A 19,491-nucleotide genomic window follows, 5' to 3' on the forward strand; every position below is an offset into this window, starting at 1 on the left:
TGTATGTCAAAATCTAGTCACAGCAATAAGTCCATAGTAAAGTTTAACCTAGAACTAATACTGGATCTATCCAACTTGCAACAGTTTTTACTTACTTGACTAAATTATGCCTCGAGGCATTTATAATAAATTTTCCTATGGAATCAAATTTGTAAAGCTGTTCTAAAATTAGGGTAGCAGCTTAGCAGAGTGATTAAGAGCACGAATTCTGGAGTCAGACTGAGTTCAAGTCCACACTATACCATCTACTAGCAGCTCTGTGACAATATGTAAAGGGCAAACTTTGTGTGCTTCCATTTTTTGTGTGTGTTTTGTTTTTCTATAAAGCACAAATAACAACCCTATCTTCCAGAATAGTTGTAAGAATAAAATAATGTTTATAAAACGTTTAGTACAGTACCTAGTTCATACTCAGTACATTTAAACACTCTACGTATTCATTAAAAGGAACATAAATAGAAAATGTGAATCAATGTACTTCTATGAATTTAGTCAAAGGATTTTTGCTTGAGTTTTTTCTTCTTTATCCCTTTTCTATTTTATCACATTACTCCAATTTTATCATCATGCTGTTCTTGGTAATCTGAAAAATTTCTGAAAAATATTTTCACTACTTCAAATACAAGTCTAGCTATGGTGGAAAATAACAATAAGAGATGTTCTACTGATAACCTAAACAGAACAAATGAAAACAGATACCACTACTTGTCACCTCATAAAACAAAAATCTCCATAGTAAAATAGATTTACCTTTTTGGAAGGATCATAAAACTCCCAAAAGAATAAGCAAACATGGACTGTCTAGCTTGAGAAAGAATCCCAGCCAAATGTTGGAAACTGCTTTATAACAAAGTCAAGCACTAGATGAAAATGATTTTTCAGCTATCAAAATGGTAATTTACAAATACAATCATTCTCTTCTCCGTCTTACACCCAGCTACCAGCTAACACTGACTAGTTTGCTCACCTGATCTGAGGATCGGCCCACCTGGGTCCTGCCAAGACAGAGACAGCAGTGTATTCCACGGGATTATAGTCTTGCCACTCAACAAACCATCCTACTTTCTCATTTGGAACCTGGCTGCGTTGGACTTTTGAACCAGGATACGGAGATGTTCGAGCCTTGTTGTGCGAATTCTCTTTGGCACCATTAGAACTAGACATGATGTTGGAGTTAAGATGAAACCCACAGGATAAAAATGAGTTTCTGGAAAGAAAAAAAAAAAAAAATCAAAAAACAAAGAAAAGAAAAGAAAAATGTTTTACATACATACCAAAATAGAAAAAATAAAGAACCTATGGGGCACCTGGGTGGCTCAGTCAGTTAAGCATCCAACTTTGGTTCAGGTCACAATCTCATGGTTCACGGGTCCACACCCATGTTGGATTTTGTGCCTACAGCTCAGAGCCTGGATCCTGCTTCTTATTCTGTGTCTCCCTCGCTCTCTGCCCCTCCCCCACTCATGCTCTGTCTCTCTCAAAAATAAACATTAAAACATTTTTTAAAATTAAAATTAAAAAATAAAGAACCTAATTCAAAGACCCCAAAACATACTTTTTTTTTTTTTTTTTAAATTTTTTTTTCAATGTTTTTTATTTATTTTTGGGACAGAGAGAGACAGAGCATGAACAGGGGAGGGGCAGAGAGAGAGGGAGACACAGAATCGGAAACAGGCTCCAGGCTCCGAGCCATCGGCCCAGAGCCTGACGCGGGGCTCGAACTCACGGACCGCGAGATCGTGACCTGGCTGAAGTCGGACGCTTAACCGACTGCGCCACCCAGGCGCCCCCATACTTTTGAACTTCAAAGTATAGAAGCCCAACATCTGTGAGAAAATTATTTTCAAATATGAATTTTTTTTTTTAATATTGCTAGATCTTAGTTGAATCTACTCACTGAATTTCTTTTAGCTGAGAAAAAGGAACAGGTTTACTTTTGTTAGCACAAAAGTTGGAGAAGTTTGTTGTGAAAATTACATAAAAACAAATGTAAAAGAAAACTGTAAGTTGATGTGAGGGAATACATTTTTTTTAAATGGTCTACAGTCTAACACACATGTAAAATGTATGGCAAAGATGGTACAAAGGACAAGATAATGAAAATATCGGTTGCCAGGTTCTTACATTGTACATGAAGTAATGTAATATTACTTGAAGTCAGACTATAATAAATATACAAATTGTAAACTTCAGAATAAAATTTAAAGTAACATTAGGAGGCACAGAACTGAGGAGCTCCTGGGTGGCTCAGTGGGTTAACCCTCTGACTTCAGCTGAGATCATGATCTCATGGTTCATGGGTTCAAGCCCCAGGTCCAGCTCTGGGCTGACAGTGCAGAGCCTGAAGCCTGCTTCAGATTCTGTGTCTCCCTCTCTCTCTGCCCCTCCCCTCCTTGTGCTTGCTCTCTTTCTCAAAAATAAATAAACATTAAAAGAAAAAAAGGCACAGAGCTGAAATAAGTAGAAAATATATACAAAAACAAACAACCTCTACCTCACAGCATACACAAAAATGTTTCATGTCTTCTCCTGCCTAAAAACTTAAATGGCTTCTCATTATTCTTAAAATAAAGGCTAAATTCCCTAATGACCCTAAGTGATGACATCTTGAAAGGGTGGGCCTACGCCAGCCGACTCCATCTTGTTCTGTGTCCTTCACCTTGACCACACCTCCTCCCCTTGAGTAACCACCCCCCCCACCTGCCTAACAGGACTCGGACCCTTCCCCAGCCAATCGGCTGAGGCCATAGCCATTACCTCACCAACTGCCCCTAGGCCCCAATAAAACCTTTGTCCTTTTGAAACTCGCTCTCTTTCCCTGGTATCTCAGCTCTCTTTCCCTGGTATCTCACCGCTGCGTCGGTGCAGGTAGGGGATTGAGCTCGAGCTAGCTCGAATAAAGGCTCTTTTGCTTTTACATTGGACTTGGCTCCCTGGCGGTATTTGGGGATCACGAATTCTGGGCATAACAATCTAAAGTGGAAAAAAGGATTCTGAGAACATGGTGAACTGATGACAGCTCCCTTCCCCTGCTCTCACAATACTTTGAGACAAATGGTTAAGACAAACAAAATGTGATAGGATGGTGAAATAAGTCAACATCCTGTGCCTCCTGACACCATACACTGAGAAGTACACAGTGATCATTTCTGAGGTACTCCTCACAAGAATATACGACCAGAATCTAATCATGAAATATAGAACAGATCCAGGTCAAGGGACAACTTGCAGAGTAAATGTCTGTACTCTTTCAACTGGTAACATCATGAAAGACAGAGGAACTCTTCCAAATAGATTCAGACTAAAAAGACATGAAAAAGAAAAACTAAATGCAATCAGTGATCTTGGATTGGTTCTTGAACCAAAAAAGAAAAAAAAAAATTGTAGACAAGTGGTGAAACTTGAAAGGGTTATATGAATAATTTTAAAAGGTGATACCAAACCTTATTTATTTCCAACAAAGAAAAGCTTGAAAGACAATGGCTTCATTGGTGAATTCTATGAACCATTTAAAGAATTAAAACTCAAACTCTTCCAAAAAACTGAAGAGGAAGGAATACTTCCAAAGTTTTTTCTATGAGGCCAGCATTATTACTGTGACACCAAAGCTAGACAAAGAGACTATCAGAAAACTACAGACCAATATCCTTGATGCATATCAATGCAAAACTCTTCAACAAAATAGTAGCAAACAATTCAATAGCACATTCAAAGGATTATACACTATGACTAAGTGGGATTTATTCCTGGAATACAAGCATCTTTAAACATACAAAAACCAATCAATGTAATACACATTAACAGAATGAAGGAAAAAAACACATGATCATCCCAAGTAATGCAGAAAGTCTGTCCTAATTCAACACCCTTTCACAAAAACATTTAACAAACTAGAAGAAAACTACTTCAACATAATAAAGGCCATATATGAAAAGCCCACAACTTTTTGGAGTGATGGTGAAAGACTGAAAGCTTTTTCTCTAAGATCAGGAACAAGGGACCCCAAATAGCCAAAACAATCCTGAAAAAGAAAGAGATGGTGAGAGACTAAGAGAAAAATTACCAGGTGTACTCACAACTGCAAAGAAAAGACCTCCCCCCCACCCCACCCCCACCGCCGCCGTTCCTGGAACCAGCCAGGGCCTACCCAGTTGTGGTCTGACCTAAAGGTGGGAACCAATCAAGTTCTGCTGAGTGGTTTGAAAAAAAGGCGGGAACCAATCAAGTTCTGCTGAGTGTTCAAATTTAAATGTCAACCAATAACAGCTCTGTAACCGCGAAAAATCCCTAACTTGTTTGTGCCTGTCTATAAAAGAAGCTGTAAGATCTTCGCTCGGGACCTCTTAGCGTCACCTGTAACAAGTGCGCGGAGGTCCGGATTCAAACCTGCAATAAACGACCCTTGCCGCTTGGCTTTGACTCTGGACTCTGGTGGTTTGTTCTTGGGGGTCTTTCGAATTTGGGCATATCAATGAAGGTGTCATACTTCCTAATTTCAAAACTTACTGCAAAGCTACAGTAATGATAACAGTATCATACAGGCATAAAGACAGACACAGAGACCAGTGGGATAGAACAGAGAACTCACACATAAAACCTCACATATATGGTCAAATGATATCCAACAAGGGCACCAAGACTATTCAACGGGAAAGGACAGTCTTTTCAACAAATGGTGCTGGGAAAATGAGACATGCACCTGCAAATGAGATTGTCCCTTACTTTATAGCACATGCAAACACTAATTCAAAATGTTCAAAGACCCAAACATAAAACCTAAAACTATAAAACTCGTAGAAGAAAACATACAGGGAAACTTTCATGACATTAAAATTGGCAATAATTTCTTGGATATAACCAAAAGCACAGGAAACAAAGAAAAAGATAAATTGGACTACATCAAAATTAAGAACTGTGCACTAATGAATCAACAGAGGGGAAAGGCAAACTATAGACTGTAATGTAGATGACATTCAAAGGATTAATATCTATAATATACAGCATTGTTACAAATTGCAAGAAAAGGCTAAACTGGAATAGAAAGTTGGGCAAATTACAGGACTAAACAGTTACAGAAAAGCAGATCCAAGAGCCAAGAAACATTAAAAGATTATTTTTTAAAAAGATGATTTATAATTACTAGCAATGAAAAAATGAAAATTAAAGTAACATTAAATTCTTTTTACCAACTAGACTGACAAACCTTCAAAAAGGTTAACACCACCTCCCAAATATTGCTGGTAGAGATGTGAACTGTTACTGACTTTCTCAGAAGCAATCTGGCAACAATGATTAATATATTTATATCCTTCAACCCAGTAATTTCATTCCTGGTAATCTATCCCACAAACAACAACAACAACGAAACAGTTATATATATAAAAGATGCTTATTTCAGCAGTGTTCAATGGGAAGTAAAAGAAATGCGTAATAATATGGGGATGGTTTAGAAGAGCCACACCATGAATTAAACATTAAGTAGCTATTAAAAATAATGACATAAAGTAATTTGTCAGTATTTTCACAAGGTATTGTTGAAAAGGAAAAGCAAATGGAGAATAGTATGTATAATATGATCCCATTTTTAAAAAGCAGTAACAAAAAATAAGTACATATTTAATTAAGAGTATGTACATAGGGGCGCCTGGGTGGCGCAGTCGGTTAAGCGTCCGACTTCAGCCAGGTCACGATCTCGCGGTCTGTGAGTTCGAGCCCCGCGTCAAGCTCTGGGCTGATGGCTCGGAGCCTGGAGCCTGTTTCTGATTCTGTGTCTCCCTCTCTCTCTGCCCCTCCCCGTTCATGCTCTGTCTCTCTCTGTCCCAAAAATAAATAAAAAACGTTGAAAAAAAAATAAAATTAAAAAAAAAAAAAAGAGTATGTACATAATGTTATTAGTTTTCTATTGCTGCATAACAGACTCCCACAAACTCAGCAGCTGAAAACAATGCAAAATTATTATCTTACAGTTCTACAGGTTATAAGTCAGACACAGGTCTCACAATGATGTGGGAAACAAAGGCAGAAAGAAATGGCAGATAAAATTAAATTTCCTGATAACCTGCAGCCTATCAACAACTACTTCAGGCAGGCAGAGTATAACATTTCTCCAGGAACTCCCTACATCTTAATGTTAATGCTTTGCTAGAGGGAAAAATAACCTCAGCAGGACAATCTAGGCCTCCAGTATCCTTTGAGTCTTTTTGAGCATTTGAAAATCCCTTTGGGAACTTCCCTTGACTTTACCTCCCCCAATTCCCAAGTATATAATCAGTCTCTCCTCACAATGCTGGGGCAGCTTTTCCCGCCCATAGATCCTGTCCCTGTGCTTTAATAAAATCACCTTTTTGCACCGAAGAAGTCTCAAGAATTCTTTCTTGGCCATACACTCGGAACCCCAACACTTAAAACGGCATCATTTTGGCACCCAATGTTAAACCAACAAGTTGTCAAGGCTGGATTCCTTTCTGGAGGCTCTAGAGAAAAATCCGTTTGCTTGCCCTTCCCAGCTTCCAGAAACCACCCCTATTCTGTGGCTCACAGTTCCCTCCCTCCTCCTTCAAAACACACAAATCTTTCTTTGATCCTTTTTCAGTATAGTCCTCCCTGACCACAGCTGGAAACATTTTTCCATTTTTTTAACTCATGATTAGATTGTGCCCACATGGAAAAGCCAAGATACCCTTTCCATCTCAAAGTCCTTAACTTTAATCATATGTGTCAAGTCTTCTCTGCTATGTAAGGCAAAGTATTCACAGGTCTCAGGGGTTAGGATGTGGACATCTTTAGGAGCCATTATTTTGCCTACTGCAAATGTCTATACTATTTGTTTCACGAGCATGGGAATAATATAAAAGGATCCATATCATCAAGTTCTTAATATGAGTTAGAGAATGTGGTGTGAATGTGGGTAGAAGAAGGAAAGACAAGTAAAGGGGAGGGAGGAAGAAGGGAAGGAGGGAAAAGGTGGAGGGAAGAAAACAGGGGGGTTGGCTCTCCCCTTCACCCTTTTTCTGAAAGGGAAGAGCTTTGGAAGAAGGGATAAGAAAGTGTTAAAAAGAAAACTACTGGCCCCAAATGGTGTCACTTAGGCCAAGTGCTCAAACTGAGTCTTAATACCTAATCTAATCGCAGCTTCAACCTCCACCAAAAATGTAGTCTCTACCAGTCTAATCAGCTAATGAGGTAATCTGCCACCTGGGCCCTCTCTGTCTCCCAAAGGTAGACGAGGTAATCCTCAAAGTAACACCCCCTCCTCTACCCCCTAAGGAAAAGCAACCTAGGCTGGAACAATCCTTTTCTTGTGCTAATAACTTTCTTGCCTCCACTTCCTTTCTATAAAAACCTTCCATTTTAACACCTCCCAACTCCCCTCTACTTGCTAGACCCCATGCTGCGCAATTCACAAATCATTAAGTCTATTAGATCTCTCAATTTACTTGGCTGAATTCTGCTTTTTAACAACAGGAAAAAGAGAGGAGAAAAGGAAGTGAGCAAAGGAAAGAAAGAAAAAGAAAACTACCCGAACATACCAGTAAAAGGAAGTACGAGTGATCACATTTATGCATTTAGGTCAATTTATGTATTTATATTTGCATAGAAAAAAATTATTTAAAAAAATTAAATTTTTAAAAAAATTTTTTAACATTTATTCATTTTTTGACAGAGAGAGAGTGGGGGAGGGGAAGAGACAGAGGGAGACACAGAATCCGAAGCAAGCTGCAGGCTCTAAACTGACAGCACAGAGCCTGATGCGGGGCTTGAACTCACAAACTGTGAGATCATGACCTGAGCCAAAGTCGAATACTTAACCGACTGAGCCACCCAGGTGCCCCCCAAAAAATTAAATTCTTAACTTGACCTACAAGGACTGCCTATCACCCTCCACCTCGCTCCTTTGTGCTTTTGCCAAATGACCTGTCAGTGCCTAAAAACGCCCACATTCCCTCTCCATACATGGCCTGACCAGCAACAGCTTCCTCCTCTACCTTACTAACCTACATTCTTCCTTCAGTGAACTTCTAAGTTCACTTCCTCAAGCAAGTCTTCCTCATTAACTACTAGGAGAAATAAGTTCTCCCTGCTACATGCTATCAGAGTTCTATTTTCTTTTTCTTCATTGAATTACGATTGTGATTTTACACTTGTTAGGGTGCCACATGACTGTAAACAAATGGAGAACAAGGAGCACACCTGTTTTAGCTAAACATTATATCCCTTGTTTGGCATAATGCCCCGCCAACCATAGATGCAAGAAGTCCTTCCTCACATGAAAGTAACAGAGGAAGGCCACTTTAGAGACCAAACAAATTTTCACCGTAGTGAAGAAGAGTTTGAATATGTAGCTTCACCTTTTAAAATGAAATTTTAAATTATGAAAATAAATGTCAACATTTTAGTTCAATAAGTTATAACCAAGTCTATACACTAAGCCTTAGAACAAAAAAAATCCAAAAAAAAAATTAAGAAACTTATGTAACTGCATAATACAGCAACCTTTGCTTTTACCTTCACAGTCAAATCATAAGGGATAATTTTGGCAAAAATATTAAAAGCCTTCATCAAAATTTCCCCAAGACCTCCTTTAATCAATCTTTTGATACACCATTCTTGTTTGAAACACTATCCTTTCACTGACTTTGTCAACTTTTTTTAAGTTTATTTGTTGAGAGAGAGAGAGAGAGAGAGAGAAGACGGAACAGAGAGAAAGAGAATCTCAAGCAGGCTCCGCACAGGCAGCACAGAGCCCAATGTGGGGCTCAAATTCATAAACCGTGATATCATGACCTAAGCCGAAACCAAGAGTCAGACGTTTAAAGGACTGAGTCACCCAGGCGCCCAGACTCTGTCAACCTTTTTTAACAAGAGCGGTATGTGTTTTATTTTCCATTTACCTGTCTCTGTGTAAATTGAAGAAGTAGCCAAGGGGGTCCTACTTGCCCTTTTTTAAATAGATTTTAGAATAGTTTTAGGTTCACAGTAAAATTGAGCCCAAAGTACACCTAAATATCCTCAGCCCCACCCCTTATACCTACCCCCCACCCACACACACAGCCTCCCCCACTATCAACATGCCCCACTGAAGAGTAGATTTGTTTCAATCAATTCACCTACAATAACACATTATCACCCAAAGTCCACAGTTTACACTAGGTTTCATTCTCTCAGTACATTTACTAGTTTGAACAATGTATAATGACATGAATCCACCATTATAGTGTAATAGTTTCACTGTGCTAAAAATCCTGAGCTCTGCCAGTTCACCCCTACCTGTCCAACCCCTGGCAGCCAAGGATATTTTTACTGTCTCCAGTGGTTTGCCTTTTCCAAGACCTTATGTAGTTGTAATCACACAGTATGTAGCCCTTTCACATTGGTTTCTTCCACTTAGCAATGTACATCTAAGGTTTCTCCACATCTTTTCATAGCTTAAGAGCTCATTTCTTTTCAGAGCTGAGTAATATCCTGTTGTCTGTGTATACCAGTTTATTTATCCACACACCTACTGAAAAACATCTTGGTTGTTTCCAAGTTTCAGCAATTATGAAGCAGCTGTAAACGTAAGTATGCAAGTTTTTGTGTGGATCTAATTTTTCAACACATTTGAATAAATCCAAAGAGGGCAACTGCTGGATCATATGCTAAGAGTATATTTAGTTTTTTTAAGAAACTATCAAGCTTTTCTTCTTCCTAAACAGTTTCTTTCATATTGTTTGTCTATAGCTTTATATGTAATTCAACTGTTCCGTTTATCCCACTTAAAAACTTTGAAACAATTGCTATTTCATCTTACGCTCACCTTGCATCTGTGAAGTACTGTCAAATAGCCAACAATCAGGGAAAACTTAAACAGTAAAAGTCTATTCATGAGTGTGAGGTGGGAGAACACTTGACATGTGACTACTTTTATTAAAAGTGGTAGAATCATGGGGCCCCTGGGTGGCTCAGTTGGTTAGGCATCCGACTTCAGCTCAGGTCCTGATCTCACAGTCCATGAGTTCAAGCCCCGCATCGGGCTCTGTGCTGACAGCTCAGAGCCTGGAGCCTGCTTCGGATTCTGTGTCTCCCTCTCTCTCTGCCCCTCCCCTGCTCATGCTCTGTCTCTTTCTGTCTCAAAAATAAATAAAACATTTAAAAAGAAAATTTTAAAAAGTGGTAGAATCATTATTTTCAGGTTATGATGACCTGTACATGCCTTAGTTGCCACAACGTTGGAAATCCAAACAATGAACTCTCAAAATAAGATCTTCCTCACCCACCCTAAACTCATACTCAATAAAAGGGAACAGATACGGAACACATGTATTTACCAAAAGTGGCAAACAGATTTCAGGTATGTGTGTTTTAAAAAGCAAAATTTTATATGGGGTGCTTGGGTGGCACAGTCAGTTGAGCTTAAGACTCTTGATTTTGGCTCAGATCATGATCTCAGGGATCTACGCTGAGGGTAGCCTGCTTAGGATTCTCTCTCCCTCTCTCTCTGCTCCTCCCCTGTGCACACACATACTCTTTCTCTCTCTTGGTCCCAAAATAAATAAACTTAAAAAAAAAAGGCAAAATTTTACATATGGAGCCCTACTATCTAATGAATTATTATAAAATTAGTTACTTTTCATGGTTTAGGGGTAAAGTAAGAGTATTGATGAGATGCTGAACAGGAAACACTGATTTTGTTCCAGTCTATGCCAACCAAGTACCAAATTTCTTTCCCAAGTAGGAGACTCTCTGTTCAGCAAGCACAAATCTGCTACCCACTCTGACAAGAGAAACTTACATGCCTAATTGTTTACTTTTCCAAAACAAATTTAATTTTAAAAACTTGTAAAAAACAGTAAAAATTCAGACTCTATCTTACCACATTGAGAAGTGCTAAGCTGCTACTATATCCGCAGTTTAAACATGATACACCAAAAGGAAACAGAACAAGAATAAATGTAATATATACATATACAGCCTAGGTTCTTTTATTATACAAATGAATTGGTGCAAGAAATACACCTGACCAAGCACGTGAGAATTCAATAGCTTATAAAGTTCATTTCACAAAGCAAAAAAAAGTTCCCAAAATGGTCAAACTTGAAGAAATACATCGATATGGTGCTTTGAAATAAAGCAAATTTACAATAATACTAATAGCCATGATAGTAACTAAATGTATATAGTGCATGCTATGTGCAAGGTACTGTTCTTGTGCTATAATATATACTCATTTGTCCTCACAACTCTTAAGGTTAGATACTATTATCCTTATTCTAGAAATGAGACCCCTAAGGCCCAGAAAGACTACATAAATTTACCAAGCTCACACAACTGATAGCAGAATCAGGATCCAATCCCAAACAAGTTGGTTTCAAATTCCAGGCTCCTAAGATTAGGCTACAGTATCCTGACTTCATTTTTAGCTTACACATTTTAAGTCTTCACAGGAATAAAATACACACTGTTCTCCACGTCACTGATAGATGCTGTTGGAAAATTTGAAAGCACTCCCTACATCTTTATGTTCTATCACTTTTTTCTAGAAAATAGACATTTGTAACCATTGAGGCAAATCACAAAAATCAACTGCAAAATTCTGACTTTCTGGATTTGCCCAAATTAAGAGTGGTAAAATTCTCAATGATAAATGTCTTACACCTCTTCCAGAATGCCTTGCAATATAAGATACCAACACTGAACACGTACTTGTTGGCTTAACTTTTGACTTTTTCTTGAAAGTCAGTAATTAGTCACTAGTTTTAGATATAGCCCAGTTCACTAGGGTTCCCAGCATTATAAAAATGAAAAATAATTGCCAAGCAATTTTACATTGTTCTAGCAGCATCTATCAAAAACAGTATTCATCACTTCCAAAGAATATAGTTTGGGGGCACTTGGGTGGTTTGGTGAGTGGAGTGTCTGACTCTTGATTTCAGCTCAGGTCATGCTCTCACAGTTCATGGGATTGAGCCCCAAATGGGGCTTGATGATGATAGAATGGAGCATGCCTGGGATTCCACCCACCCCCCCCCCCCCGCCGTCTCTCAAAAGTAAATAATAGTCTTATAAAAAATTTACAGTTTGATTTTTTTGTCTTTAACTAGAATATTTTGTAATTTTTTTACGTTTTGTACGTTTTTTAATAGGAGTTTGGCTGACCCACGTTACATTATAAAAAGCATAGATGTTTATTCCTTCCCTCCCCAAAACTTACTGAAAAGTGATAAAGATGTATAAAAGGCAACAAAATCCACGGCAGGAGAGAGAATAGGATACCATCAGTGAATAAGAAATTGTTCAGGAAGATAGATAGTAAATGGACTCATACTGACCAAAAACCAAAGTAAAACAAACTATATTTGAAAATATGCACAAGAGGGTGAATGAGAGATGCCATTCCTATAAAAGGAGGGCTGAGAGGTTTTAGGCTTAAAATAAGTGGGCCCAAATGTCATGGGCAGCGGGACAGTAACATGGAAATCAGTCCTCCTTCCCCAAATAACAAGTTAGCAACAGTTACGTTTGCCCCTGGGATAAAGCCCAAAGTTAAAATGAAAGATTAGGACCTCTACTGTGAATATTGGTGTTAGAGAATATAGCACCAATTTAGGCTTAATAGGACTACAGTTCACACTAGGAAATAAAGTTAAGGCAGCTATGCTCAGCAGAGAATTTGCTAGTCTGGAAGAAACGGGAAAGAGGAGGATTCCCAGCCTGTCCACCTGTTACCTGCTCACACACCTTCAACTGAAACCTTCCAGTCTACGTGCCCTGGCACATGACACCAATATTCTATCAATCATCCCGTTTAGAGACAATAATACCTATTACCTACATGAATCAAAATATAAATGAAAAACCGGTGTCCGCCAGATATATGAGAAAAAACAGAAGGCAAAAGTACTGAAAATTAACAGAACCATGACCTATAACAGATAATTCAAGAAACAGAAGGTACTTTTTTTTTATTTTGATGACTGTTTTTATAGATTCAGGAACCTTTATATCCATAAAACAAGAAAAGGCTGCTATTAAAAAGAGCAATTACAGGGAAAAAAGGGTTGTCAAAATTTACAATTCAATAGAAGAAATGACTAACAATGCACAGGACTTAAATCTGAATTAGTAATCTGGAAGATAAATTTGAGTAAAATCTCTAAGAACATCGTACAAAAAGATGAATGTAAAATGAGAGAAAAAGAGAAGAGATTCAATCCAGAAGGTACAACAACTATCACAGGAGTTCCAGAGAAAAAGGGACAAGACAAAAATGGGGCGGGGAAGGAATATAAGAGAATTTCTTTGTGCCAAAAGGAAACATGACATGCCAAACAGGAATTTTTTTAAAAACCACTCCTTTTTTTAATGAGGGACAGCCTCATAAAACTCGTTCATTACTATGTGCCTAATATAATATCTAGGACACCGTGTTTTCTGAAGAATGAATTAAGAGAAGAAAAAAAAACAGAAAAAACGTAGGAGGCAGTGTGAGATACAAAAAACCTTAAATTTATCGAGTTGGCAAAACAAGAAAAAGAGGTAGATGATAAAGATACCTACATTTGAAATAAGAGGTAGAAGGGAGGAATGACAACTTATACTTTTCATTTTACACCATTTCTACTGTTCACTTCTTTAAGCTTTATGCATGTATTAATTTTAATATTTTAAGTATTAATCCGAAAAAAAGTGACACGGGACACCACCACATCCAAACTCTCGGAGAACAATAACGTTGGTGGCTTAGGCAGGATGGCAAGTTTCAATATCAGACACCAAGAAATATCGCTACCACTAGCTTTCCTCAAAAGGCAGATAAAACATTTTGGAGCCTTTTTGAAAACGTAAATACAACTATAAAAACCCTGGACGCAAGTAAAGCCTATGGAATCCGCAGCACTGGACGCTGGTTCCCACCCATACGCAAGGGCTCAGAAGAAGCCAGCAGCACTAGGAGGGGGAATACCTGCACGCCGGAATGCTGCAACAGCCCGAGGACTTGACAGTCACAGAGGCCAAGGCCAGAGAGAGAGACACCGTGGCTAAAGTCTTTCCCAGAATGCGTTCGGCCATCAGCGCCCCGCGGGCGGCTTCGCGGAGCGAGGTCACGCTTAGGTAGGGCCACAACCTCCGTCCGCTCCACAGCCCCTAGTATTAGCCGGCACTAGGACCGGGCCGCTCTCCCGTTCCAGGAAAGGACTATCTACGTTCTTCTCAAAAATACACAAAACCAGGAGCCCTCCCCAAATAATCCCCCACTTCCAACAGTGAGACGCAGGCAACCAAATCAGCTGAGCACTTGGTCACTCCCAGCGCCTGCCGCTGCATAGCAGCGACGCGGACCCCAGTGATGTCCCAACTGCGTAACCGCACTTTACGACCCCGCCGTAAAGCAACTACAGTGCCGAGCTCGCAGCGTTCGCGATCTTTGACGTCTCAGTGTGCGCAGGCGTACTTGGGGCTGGGCGGAGGGAAAATGTACCCGGAAAACTCAAGAAAAAGGAGAAAACAAAAGAAGGTGGGGAGCTGGAACGGGGCGGGAGAGTAATGCAGAAAGTGAAAAAAGGGATTGAACGTTGTTTACCTGTTTTTGTTTTTTTTAATCGGCTGGAAGGAGTTACAAGCAGCTCTTGTAGTGAACCATAGAGGACCTAGTATCTGAATAATAAGTGGTTGCCCGAAAAGGAGGTAGTTAAGAGATTCGCAGTCCACCTAAGGCTTTCTCTTCCTTTTTCACCAAGTTGTTGACTGCAAATGCTAAGTTTGACAAGGCGTTGCCGGATGTGACCTTAGCAAACCTGTGGAGGAGTAAACCAGCTGTGAGCCAAGAACGCAGCTTGGAGCAGGAATACAAGCCAACACCCAGCACAAACAAGGGGCAACAATTAAACTGCCAGGCTGAAAACTGGTAATTCAGATTGTCTAAAACAGTTTGTAATCTGGCTTTCATCTTTTATATTCATTATTTTATTAATGTGGCAAATACTCAACTTTTAAGTACATAACATACAATCTCAATGGTGTGGTATAGACACACATTGTAAAATTTTGTCTCAAAAACCAGATTAATCAAACTTTTACAAGTATTCTGATGACTACAGAATGCAGAACTCTTGACATATAACAGCTCCATCATAACCTCTGCACTAAGAGACTCGGCGAAACCAGTATGGCTTCTAGCAGTTTAAGGCTTTGTCCCCAGGATAATCCGAGACCCCCTTAAGATGCCTGCATGGAAAAGCTAAGGAGAATTGACTATTCCAGGAAAAAACCTTGCAATAGGCAAATAGTAACCTAGACCCCTCTCTTAGAGCAATTTCTTTAGACTTGGAGTTACAAATATTTTTCCTGACCTTTGTGATGTATAAATCTACCAGCCAGAACTGTTTCCTCAAGGATCTGAGAAATCTTCACTCTGAAATGCAGTCATTCAGGGAGATAACTCTGTGTTAGTTCCCAGTACCTGTGAAAGGATAAGGGCCTAACTTTAGTGGGCATCTTTCTTCAACTTGCACTGCTGCCTCTTATGGTAAAGATAGAAGTTTCTTTCATCTCAGGTGGCCTACTCACATGAATCATCAACTCAGCCCCTTAACACCCCTCAGTGTCTTTCCCTTAGCACCCTCCAGCCTTCTATTTCAGGGAAGTTGAGTTCATTCATACAATAGTATTACTGAATAAAATGTGTCCTTACTGCTTTAACTAGTATCTAGGTTTGTTTATTTTTTGGCAGTTCTTCTAGTACTATTATTAAAGTGTGTTTGCTTTTTTAAAAATAAATATCTGGACATGTCTTCCTCTGGTTGGATAAATTTTGCCCTTCTTGTCATTGACAGCCATTAAACTCTGCTTAAACTGGAAATGTAATTAGGCTCTGTTTAAAAGATTCAGCCCCTCTGAAATGTCATTAGGAAGAAGAGAAGGCAGTGTGCTACAAAACCTCTGACCAGGAACAAGAGACAGGAAGGAATTCTCATAGAAAGTTCTTCAAGCTCTGGTTTTCTAACTCCACATTCCTTTTTTTTTTTTTTTTAATGTTTTTTTATTTATTTTTTAGGGAGAGGCAGGGAGACAGGAGAGAGAGAATCCCAAGCAGGCTCCACACTACCAGCACAGAGCCCGATGCAGGGCTTGATCTCACAAAACTTGAGATCATGACCTCAGCTGAAATCAAGAGTCAGTTGTTTGACTGAGCCCCCCAGGCACCCCTCTACCTCTACATTCCTTAAGGAGAGATTGGAGCAGACTTAGCTTAAAGAACTATACAACTATGCAAGCAAAACCAACTTCTTGGTACTAGGACTGTACCATAATTAGCTCAGATAGTGGGTCTCCAGGGTTCCTTCCTGCAGGGACATGTACTAGAGTCTGCTAGAGTAGTGAGCATGCCCTGTAGTCCACTCTTGGGTAGAACCCAAATGCCATCTCGAATATTTACTGTTTTATATTACCATCCATTTATCCACATCCCAAATTAAATGGGTATCATTAGAATTTAAGTAGAGAGAAGTGAAGGTTTTGTTGTTTTTTTAATGTAGTAACCACATACCAACTCTAAGGGCTTCTTACAATAGTTAGACAGGCAAAAGATCCTCAATAAAGAATGTTTTAAAATATTTATTTTGAGAGAGAGAGGGAGAGAGAGAATCCCAAGCAGACTCCACTCTCAGCGTGGAGCCCGATGCAGGGCTTGATCTCACAACTGTGAGATCACTACCTGAGCCAAAATCAAGAGTCAGAAGCTTTACCAACTAAGCTACCTAATGAATGTTTTGAAATAGGAAAGCAGTGTATGTAATTACTGATATCAATTTTACATATGCTAAAAATAAGAGTGACTATTAATTCCAACTGTTGGGGCACCTGGGGGGGCTCAGTCAGTTAAGTGTCTCACTCTTGATCTTGGCTCAGGTGATAATCTTACAATTCGAGCCTCTCTTTGGGTTCCATGCTGACAGTGTGGAGCCTGCTTAGGATTCTCTCTCCCTCTCTCTCTGCCCCTCACTCACATTCTCTCTCTCTCTCTCTCTCTCTCTCTCTCTCTCAAATAAGCTTAAAACTTCAAAAAAAAATAATAATCCCAACTGTTTCCCCCTTTTTCTGTCCATTTCTTTATATAACAAATATTTATGGATTAATTACTATTTACCAAGCACTGCCCTGGGTGGCAGGAATAAAGTTGGGAACAAGATGAACAAGGTCCTGCTCTCATGAAACTTACTTTCTAGGGGAGATAAATCAACTATAAATAACTAAGCCAACTAGGAATTGCATATTATGAAGGAAGTAGACAACTTACTGTGTAAAATAATAATTGAGGCTGGAGTAACTATATTACAGGAGAAGTGTGTCAGCAAAGACTTTTCTGAGGAGGTCACATTTGAGAGACATCTACGGACATGAAGCTGCCAGCCACTGGAAAAGCTGGGTAGAGAGCATTCCAGGCAGAGAGGACTGCAAGTGCAACATCTCTAAGGTAGGAAAGGGTTTGGCCATAATCAAGGAACAGAAAGGTCAATGTGCTAAAGCATAGTAGTAAACTGGGGAAAGTGTGATCTGCAGTGAAGCCAGAGAGGTGGGCCAGTATGCTGGACATAGCCCTCTGCTTCCCAGTACCCATTTATTCATTCTCCCTTCTTCCATGTCATATGTAGAAATGTGTCTGGTTAAAAACTTACCTCCCTGTGCTCCCTGAAGCTAAAGGGGCCACAGGACCCTTCCTGGCCAATGAGATGAATGTGGTAGCCTACTGTGTGGGTTTTCTAGGAAGGCCATTATTTTCCTGGGCAAAAGAGACTGGCTGATTTAGCAGGAACTAGTAACCCTTCACAATTTCCCCTCCCTCCTTTATTCCTGCTTGAAGGGAGGGCACATTTCCTAGAGAAGGAGCAGCCATCTTGAGATCCTATTGACAAAAGCCACACATATAGATGGCAGAATTGGGTATAAGAAGGAGACTGAGTTTTTTATGACTTCCTTAAGTAGTTGCACAAGTCCTGCATAGCGTGGTTCTGGGTTAATAAGGAAAATAAGCCCCTATTTGACTAAACTACAATGGTCGGGTTTATTTTATGTAAAAATCTTGACACAAGAGCCAAATCATATAAGGCTTAATGGTCTGTGGTAAGGAATTAGGAGTTTATCCCAAGTGCAACAGAAAGCCATTAATACTGTAGGAAACTTTATTCCTCACAACATAGAGAAATAGGTATTATAAAAGTTGGAACTGGACAAACTGTAATATAGGGGTAGGGGTTGGAGTCGAAGTCAAGTTATTACATTCTTAATACTTACCTTCACTGCTATGATCTCTCCTTTTCCATAAACCCCTGGGTCAGAAGAAGCCTACTTTCCTCTTTTTCTTTGCTTGAGGCAAGAATTTTCTTCATATCATTTGTGTTCTTTCAATCAGTGGAAACGTCACACCCACCGGTCCTGTCTCTTAATAAGTTAATGCATGCTGAAGGAAATTAAAACAAAGAATTTAAATGACTTGTTCAAAATCACACACCTAGAGAGTGACAGAGCTGGATTCCAACCTAATTTCAGAGTTTTTGCTTTAACATTATGCTGCCTCAGATTTCATAAAGGCCAAGGGTGAATAGTTTCGAGATGACAGTGATTTCTTCGGATCCAGTCTGTCCCAGTTACGCTAGTAAGAGCCTTTTGCTAACGAAGGCCACTGTTTAGTCACAAGAATGTAAATACTATCTGTTGACTTTTACCTTTCAGAATCAACCATAGACCAAGCACAGAAAATGTTACAGTTACAAAATAGAAAGTCAGCATGATAAGTCCTGAGCATATGAAAGTAAACCAGGTATTAGAAATTGGGAGGTAGAAATGGAATGGACTCCTGAGGAAAAGAATAGGGCTTACCCTCCTTTTACAGAATGGGAAACAAAGTTTCATCATACAGTGGCATAAATAAGACATAAAAAGTGTAAAAGTTTTAAATATGACCAAACAAAAGTAGTAAGGATAGTAACATAATTTATATTGGGAATATATAAGGAGAAAGGTGTTAGGGGAGGAATAAGTGAGCTACATCCTCAGCTGTCATAGAAGAAAATCAATTAATAATGTCTATTATTGGGGCACCTGGGTGGCTCAGTCAGTTGAATGTCTGACTTCAGCTCAGGTCATGATCTCATGGTTTGTGAGTTCTAGCCCAACTTCGGACTCTGTGCTGACAGCTCAGAGCCTGGAGCCTGTTTCAGATTCTGTGTCTGTCTCTCTCTGTTCCTCCCCCGCTGGTGCTCTGTCTCTCTCTGTCTCTCAAAAATAAATAAATAAATACAAAAGAAGTTTTTTTTAATGTCTACTATTGATTAACCAAGAAATGACACTGTAAGCTTTTATTAGAGGCATGGAATCAATTCTGCAAGAGATGGTTAAATAGATTACAAGTAGTTTATCTGGGGCGCCTGGGTGGCTCAACTTCAGTTTAGGTCATGATCTCACACTTTGTGAGTTCAAGCCCTGTGTTGGGCTCTGTGCTGGCAGCTCAGAGCC

At 39.4% G+C, this 19,491-nt stretch overlaps 1 protein-coding gene and 1 long non-coding RNA gene across 10 annotated transcripts in view; one reads left to right on the plus strand and one right to left on the minus strand.

Moving 5' to 3' along the window:
* NUDT9 (nudix hydrolase 9) overlaps positions 1 to 14,699 on the minus strand; it is a 101,991-nt gene extending 87,292 nt beyond the window's left edge. For 6 of the 9 annotated variants that reach the window (XR_009259455.1, XR_009259456.1, XM_058721970.1 and 3 more), the window contains exons 1-2: positions 13,943 to 14,345; positions 968 to 1,207 (exon numbers count right to left, since the gene is read on the minus strand). Coding sequence is in view for 7 of the 9 variants with exons in the window: in XM_058721970.1 (XP_058577953.1) it covers positions 968 to 1,207; positions 13,943 to 14,049 (347 nt within the window). In the remaining 2 variants the exon portion in view is untranslated. Of the gene's footprint in view, positions 1 to 967; positions 1,208 to 3,443; positions 3,519 to 13,942; positions 14,346 to 14,560 lie in introns of those variants that run through there. The other 3 variants (XM_058721968.1, XM_058721966.1, XM_058721969.1) reach the window with 3 other exon arrangements.
* An 83-nt stretch (positions 14,700 to 14,782) lies between these two features.
* Positions 14,783 to 19,234, plus strand: LOC131507355 (uncharacterized). Its single transcript, XR_009259462.1, has 3 exons — positions 14,783 to 14,884; positions 17,317 to 17,452; positions 18,709 to 19,234. It is a non-coding gene; the product is annotated as an uncharacterized LOC131507355 (long non-coding RNA).
* Positions 19,235 to 19,491: the final 257 nt, after the last annotated feature.

Source organism: Neofelis nebulosa, chromosome 3, assembly GCF_028018385.1.
Source record: "Neofelis nebulosa isolate mNeoNeb1 chromosome 3, mNeoNeb1.pri, whole genome shotgun sequence".
NCBI lineage: Eukaryota > Metazoa > Chordata > Mammalia > Carnivora > Felidae > Neofelis > Neofelis nebulosa.